This window comes from Aplidium turbinatum, chromosome 11 (genome assembly GCF_918807975.1).
Source record: "Aplidium turbinatum chromosome 11, kaAplTurb1.1, whole genome shotgun sequence".
NCBI classification, from domain to species: domain Eukaryota; kingdom Metazoa; phylum Chordata; class Ascidiacea; order Aplousobranchia; family Polyclinidae; genus Aplidium; species Aplidium turbinatum.
This window is the reverse complement of record NC_137482.1, coordinates 7,121,446-7,129,058: the sequence shown is the minus strand read 5'-3', so window position 1 is coordinate 7,129,058 and position 7,613 is coordinate 7,121,446. Positions and strand designations below refer to the sequence as shown.

Below are 7,613 nucleotides of genomic sequence, written 5' to 3'. Positions count from 1 at the left end.
GCCGAGGCAATTTCAACTTTTGCCGTTTGGCCTCGACGATGTTTTTGCAAAAGTAAAAATATGCTAATTTCGAAGACTGGAAGTAACGTTTGTCTGTTCTAACTTTTCTCAGATAAAACACGACAACGTTTCTCAGCGAAACTTACTGTTGTAGCTAGTCAGGAAGTGCAAATTTTGGTTTGTATCAGTTACTTGAAAGGAAATATTTTCATCAGAAAAAATGACTGAAATAAATAAAAAATGACCGAATTTTTTCAAGTCATTTCGGACAAATGACCGAAAAGTCTCAGCGAAAAAAAAAACCAGGTGGAAACTGCAATCAGCAACTTCAGCTTTGTGCTATCTTTTTCTCAATCTTTTCAGGGGGAAAATTTTAAAATGTTTGCGGAAACTGCGATCAGCGACTTCCGCTTTTTTTAATTTTTTCTCTCGATCTTTTCAGGGTACGAACTAGGTTGCATCCGTTTGAATCTCTGGGTGTACGCTTGAGCAACGCATGTTAGGACTGCTTTCCATTCACTGGTATCTGATGGATGGAATAATTCCATAGCAACAACACTTCAACAATCGTAAGCTTCACTCTGCTAATATCTGCAATCGGTCCTGCATCAATATTCAATAGCCTCTACAATTATGCAAAACTACCAGAAATAACCTATCAAGGCTTTGTCAGTCTGAGGATAAAAATTCAAAAACCAAACCAAACTACACTTAGCCAAGAGCTCAAAATCAAAATTGCATTGGTCTTTGGTTGAGATTTCAGGCTGACTTGTTGCCGAGCCCTGCGTATGTACTGTAGGTGGCTATGGTTCTCCCATATATGCTGTATATTTGACGCTTGGACTATTAATTATGGTTGCAGTAGTAAGTTGTAAACAAATAGGTTGGTGAGCAAAAATGTCTGTGGTTAGTACACCACAATCTGCTCGTTTGGTTTGCATTTTAAGACATATTAAACCTTCAGCAACTTCCCAAAGAAGTATAACCCACCAAAGTAAAACAGTTGATGTTTACGATGCAAAGATGCATTATATTGATACAGGTATTTTTAAATTAGAATCTAATTGCTATGTTAGATAAAATGAATATTATTTGTGATCAAATACTAATTAGGATTGTCATAAGAAAGGATTGGGTGTTGGTATTGTCAGGTGGCTAACTGACTTAAGTCAGGTTTAAGTGATTGGGCCACACCAGCTACAAACTTTCATGATTCTTGTCATCTTTTTCACCTAATATTATGTAGCTTGTAATGTATTTTCCCACCATCAAGATCTATTGTTGAAGCATGCAAGTAAATAGATTAGGACCATGGTTTTCATATTAGTTGATTGTTAGTGTGTTCTTTTAAACTGAAGTAACTTTGTTATCATGTAATACCAGCATTAGCTTGTAACCCACATAGATCTATTATACATAATGGTATGTACTTTCTTGTGTAAACAAGAATCTCCTCTATTAAGCTATTTATAGAGTGCTGTATTGTAAAGCACTATGAATGATTTTACACTTTGTTTTACTTATTTGCGCATGCTTGGGTTCATATAAAAAGCAACAATGTATTTTTGTCTTATTCTAGAATCAGGTTTTTGTAAAATAATTTTGAAGGCTATATGAGAATGTACTACATTGTAATGAGTTTGACTCAATTTTCTACACATGCCAAATCTACATCTATATTGTTGTTTGATAAATCAGTATATATTATATATGTGGTTTTTAGAAAAAAACGCTGAAAATGCGGTCATATTTCTTCATGGCAATCCCACATCATCTTTTCTATGGAGAAATATAATCCCACACGTGTCTGGCATTGCCAGATGCCTTGCACCTGACTTGGTAGGAATGGGGAAGTCATCAAAAGTAAAAGGGTTGATGTATACCTTTGATGATCACTTCAAGTATCTTAGCAAGTGGATTGACTCAGTAAATTTGCCAAAGAAGGTTAGTGACCAGTAGGTGTATTTAAAATTGTGGGAAATTCTTTGGTTACTCTGTGCATACACATTACACAAGCACTTTATAGTTCATATACCACTGTACTAACAGGAATACTTCTGTGTCGGTTAACTCATCATACGGTATAAAACTCATCATTTCGATGTAATTCTTTTTTTATTTTTGCATTTCCAGGTCAATCTTGTTGTACATGACTGGGGATCTGGTCTTGGCTTTCATTGGGCCAACTTGAATTCTGACAAAGTGGCATCTATTACTCACATGGAAAGCCTGGTCAGTACTACAGATTGGGATTATTTTCCTGATTTGGCAAGAAGCATTTTTCAAGCTCTGCGGTCGCCGGATGGTGTGTATTAACAATCTAAACTAAAATATTTAAACTAAATCACGAAACATGGACCGAGGATTATATGATGACTGCGTTTTATTCATGTTTGTTTTTTAACAATAATGGATATGTATTGTTCATGCCTTCTCTCATGCTTAGGCTGATCGCTTGCACTTGTTGGTGTCAGACGTGAGTACCAATTTACGGATTTATGTATTGCGTAAGGTCTTATGCCATCATCGGAATGTTGGCCTATTTCTATGAGTGAAATTGTCTGTTTCTGGCAACGACGTGGCATTTCACACTATCAAGAACCTTTCCAACTCCTTGTCAACAAGTAGGCTACTCTTTATTTGTCAATAAACTTACCTCTAGCTTGCTTACATTGTATATTTGTCAATTTACTGAACGTTTGTTTAAATTTGTTACAATGTTTTACGTTACTGTGATTTGTTCTCAGGTGATGAAATGGTTTTGGAAAAGAACTTGTTTGTGGAATTGCTGCTCCCAAGAAGTATCTTAAGGAAATTGACTGATGATGAGATGGCAACTTATGTTGAACCATTCAAGAAACCGGGAGAAGACCGTCGCCCAACTCTCACCTGGCCCAGAGAGATTCCCATAGATTCTGAAGGTATATTGCGTCTATTAAATGTAAAAAAAACAAAGTTATGAGAAAAAAAGTTTTATTTTGATCGTGTCTATGCGTACCTCGCCCGGTGGTTGAAGATTTAGATTTAAGTGGGCGGGAAGGCTAGGAAGTCAATCTTCGAGTCTACCTTCAGGTATGCCTTTAAATATCCTGGCTAAGACACAGCATACTCTTGAGCGGTGTCGAACCGGCGCCATTTCAAGCGTCTACCAGGGCTTTCACCACTCGGCTATTGTGGTTAAAGTAGCCTATAACGTCAAGGTTTGCAAGTTGTCATCAAACTTGGCTTCTGCAATCTACATACTGTTGCAACTTCTTCTCGTTAAAACTTCGTATTTTTAATTATGACTTAGACCGATTTTTGTTGCTTAGGTCCTGAGAATGTTGTTCAATACGCTAAAAGTTGGAACAAATATCTTGCGAATTCGTCCAGTTTACCAAAACTCTACATTCATGGAGATCCTGGTTTCTTCTCGGCCAGGATTATGGAAACTACAAAAGGTTGGCCGAATCAGAGACTCGTCACCGTGAAAGGGCTTCATTTTCTACAAGAAGATTCTCCAGATGAAATTGGAAAAGCAGTTAAAGATTTTCTTTTGAAGGACGTGTTTTGAATAATTTTATTTTCCCAACTTGAAATGCAATTAACTGCGCATATCATAATCTCACATGCCCATGCAATATTGCCAAAAAGTTGTGTTTTATTGCAATCAGCTCATGCACATGATGAAAATTGATTGATTTTGTGCTGTTTTCCAATTGGTACACTTATCGCAAAATAATAGCCTATTGTGTATAGTGGATAGACTTGACGCGTTTCGCTTCATTGATCAGATGCAGGCAAAACCCATCCCAGAGTTGTGAATTTTTACATCAATTACTATGCAATTTCTGATATAAATTATATGTGATCTACCAATAGGTGTTCTTATCTTCTGGAAGTGTTTGTCTGTTCGCATTGACGTACATAGGGAACGTTCGTGGTGCGAGAGTATAGGTTTTATCTAGAAAGAAACATTAGGGAACTGTAATCACTCCTCAGCCTATAGCCGAGATACTAATAGCCTATTTTTTGTGTTTTGCCAACTGACATCAAACATATCTATAACTACGGGATTGAAAACTCTATTCAGTGCTATGCATCAGTACTCAGTTGGTAGGCACTTTGACATAGGACAGTTTTCCTTGCGAATCAGCTGATTTCAGTCATGCGACTCAGCACGTGATATTCTGACCGATCTACTCGAAAGATTTTTGATACAAAGAAAATTGAGTGAGTATCGCCACAAGCAGCGTGACCTAATGGGTTAAGGTTAGGGCAAGGGAATATCTATCAAGGCTTGGATTAACCTATCAAGGCTTTTTCAGTCCGAGGATAAAGATTCAAAACCAAACCATCCCAGTTTGATTCATGCTTAGGTCTGATTATTTTTACATCATACTTATCTGTTTTGTGTAATACTCATATGTTACATGTTGAAAGCAGCTTTTTTTGCGGATGACACAAATCTTCTGTTGTCAGGTAAGAGTGTGGATAAATTGCATGAAGCGGCCAATACAGAAATGCAAGAAGTTGTCAAATGGCTTGTAGCAAATAAATTATCACCCAATGTAAACAAAACAAAATACATGGTATTTGATACTAACAGTTTACGTGCGAATAAGTGTAAGCAAATCTTAAGTATAAATGATCAACCAATTGAGAGAGTACAAAATATCAGTTTCCTTGGCCTGACTCTGAATGAAAATCTTTCATGGAAACCACACATGCAACATTTGCTGCAAAAGCTTCGAAGGAATTTTGGCATAATTACCAAGATTAGACCCTGTCTTAATTTGTCAAATTTGATCTGCTTATACCATTCTTTAATTGAAAGTAACCTGAGGTATTGTATTACGACTTGGAAATATGGCAACGAAGGACTTATACAAAAACTTCAAAAAATCTGTGACAAATTTCATCGTATTTTCCGTCCCAACAATGATAGTTGTAGCAAGATCCCGACATCAATTGAGCAATTGTTCAAACTGGAAATTGGTGTTTTCGTGTTTAAATTTCACAACAATTTACTACCAGATTGCTTCACCAACCTTTTTAAATATGTCAAAGAGGTTCACAGCCTGTCTACAAGAAACCATGATAATGATTCTCTAAACATTCCATACTTCTCAAAAACGCTTACTCAACATTCAATAGAATTCACAGGTGCAAAAACATAGAACGAATTTCCTTCTTCAATTAGAAAGACTGATACAAAGTCACTTTTTATTCACAAACTAAAACAACATTTAAGCAAAACGGACACGCAATAGAAAGACAACGTAGAAAGGGAACGTTCAAATATTACGTAACGCTTTTTTTCCGAATTTTTGACCCCCCCCCTCCCCCATGTAACGCCAACGTAACGCTTTTTTCAATCCCCCCCTCCCCCATGTAACGCTTTTTCACTACGAATTCAGCACAAAAAATTACCATTCCGTACTCCAAAGCGTTACGTAACGTTTTGCTTGAACCCCCTCCCCCCCGATGTGACGCCAACGTAACGCTTTGCATAAACCCCCCCCCCCCCCCTCGAAGGCGTTACGTAATATTTGAACGTTCCCAAAGGCGTTCTTGCATTCTTGTGAAGATTTTAGTAGAAATCCGAAGTTATTTACAAAAGATTAGGCTTACCTAACAATAATATCGATTGCTTGTGCTGTACTTTTATGTTTGTAGATATTAACAGCAAACGCAATACTCCATAATCGACACGTCGCAAAAGGGGATGAGAGCTTCATCAACACCATCAGGACATCATCATCTACCAGCTCATCCATCCCATCACCCACCAGGACAAGAAACAATAACTTAAACTGGATATCAAACCTCAATCGTCTTAGGCTACTGTGTGATGTGCAGTCTAACCATAGAAAGAGCTCAACACCTGCTCTCCTGGGCCACATTGAAACGGGCTTTTGCCTGAGGATGGGTTTCTTTTATGTCCGGTTTTCTTTCTCCATCCTATTATTATTATTATGACTGCTCATCCACATCAATATTGGAACTGGCAAATTCAATCCACAACACTTTTCATTAGACTGTCATTCATTACTACATGTGTGCTTCTCTCTGTTTTTGTTTTATTTTTTGCTATTTGTTTTTTGGGTTTTGTGGCCGTGCTAACTACTGATATATAGCCTACTACAGGGATGGCGAACCTTTTTTAGTGCATGGTGTTGTGTCTGCCTAGCCTGCTTTACACAACTTGATAGTTCAGATTTAACATAGCACTTGTATTTGCGTGGCGGAACAAAGAATCCAAACAGCGAGACACGAGTCATTTATATACTAGCACGTTACGGGTTTCCAATACAGATTATGTAAATACACAGACACTACATCTCTTTCCTTTTCAGAATCAAACACTATTTCGAAATGTAGTCAACAGATCAAGAATTAAACATAACAGTTCTGGCTAAACACAACACAGTAAATTACATAACAAAGTCTTTAAACCGTTGCGGTGGTTTGATGTTGCGGTGCGGCCTGGTTAGAATAACAGCGTCAGTAAGGTTATCAGGCGAAACATTTTGTTCAGGTATTACATCAGTTGAGTCAGAGAAAGCCTCAGTCGAGACATTATGTCTCGAAGACACATCAGTGGTTGGGTCATTGTTTGAATCATGAAATTTCTTAACATGGGTTACGTTTCTTTTATACTTTGCGTCATCATTTTCAACAATCACACAATTACCATGTTTCTCTGTGACAATAAACGGATCTTTACGAAAGGTAGTAGAAAGTTTATCACGGCCATGTTGTTTCAATAGTACAGTGTCACCAGGTTTAATATCAGCTTGAACTGCACCACGTCTAAGATCAGCATATAACTTTCCCTTTTCCTTCATTTCTGAATCTCTGTCACGAACAGATTTAGAATCATGGTCATAAGAACGATCAATGCATGGTAACTTAGTACGCAATTTTCGTTTGAACAACAATTCGGCTGGACTAACTCCAGTCGTTGAGTGTGGTGTAGAGCGATACATAAGTAAATACGAATACAATTCATTTTTCCAGTTTTTACCTTCAGCTTGTGCAATTTTAATGCGTTTAAGCAATGAGCGATTTTGAATTTCAACTTCTCCGTTGGCTTGAGGCCACAATGGAGTCACTCTACGATGCAATATTCCACATTCGCTCAAAAATGAATGAAATTCGTTGCTAATAAATTGCGGACCATTATCAGAAGTTATTGAACAAGGTAAACCATGCGTTGCAAACATTTTCTTTAAACTTCCAATCACTTTTTCACTAGTAACTGTTTTCATAACATCAATTTCAAAGTAACGACTAAAATAATCGATCACAACAAAAACATAATCACCAGAAGGCAGAGGTCCCATTAAATCAATAGCAAGATCTTGCCAGGGTCCTTCCGGCAATTCGGTACGTTTCATGGGTTCAGGAGATACAGGTTTTGAAACAAGTTGACACCCAAAACAATTTTTACAAAAACGATCGGCATCTTTGTCTATGCCAGGCCACCATACTTTAGTACGAAGACGTCTCTTCATGACAACGATACCAGGATGGCCCTCGTGAGCTAACGTAAGAACATGTTGTCTCAATGTTTTTGGAATCACAATACGTGTACCTCGTAATAGAAGACGGCCAATGACAGCTAATTC

At 37.5% G+C, this 7,613-nt stretch overlaps 1 protein-coding gene across 1 annotated transcript; it reads left to right on the top strand.

Moving 5' to 3' along the window:
* The first annotated feature begins 866 nt into the window (after nt 1–866).
* On the top strand, nt 867–3,866 carry LOC145779664 (coelenterazine h 2-monooxygenase-like). Its single transcript, XM_082591303.1, has 5 exons — nt 867–1,042; nt 1,724–1,944; nt 2,134–2,305; nt 2,748–2,921; nt 3,312–3,866. Exons 1-5 carry the CDS (start codon nt 898–900, stop codon nt 3,551–3,553), a joined length of 954 nt encoding a protein of 317 aa, XP_082447429.1. The 5' UTR covers nt 867–897; the 3' UTR covers nt 3,554–3,866.
* The last annotated feature ends 3,747 nt before the right edge of the window (nt 3,867–7,613 follow it).

Coding starts and splice junctions, on each gene's coding strand:
- LOC145779664 (XM_082591303.1), top strand. CDS start 898: ATGTCTGTGGTTAGTACACCACAATCTGCTCGTTTGGTTTGCATTTTA. Junction 2,306..2,747: donor AGCTCTGCGGTCGCCGGATG/GTGTGTATTAAC, acceptor ATTTGTTCTCAG/GTGATGAAATGGTTTTGGAA. Junction 2,922..3,311: donor GATTCCCATAGATTCTGAAG/GTATATTGCGTC, acceptor TTTGTTGCTTAG/GTCCTGAGAATGTTGTTCAA.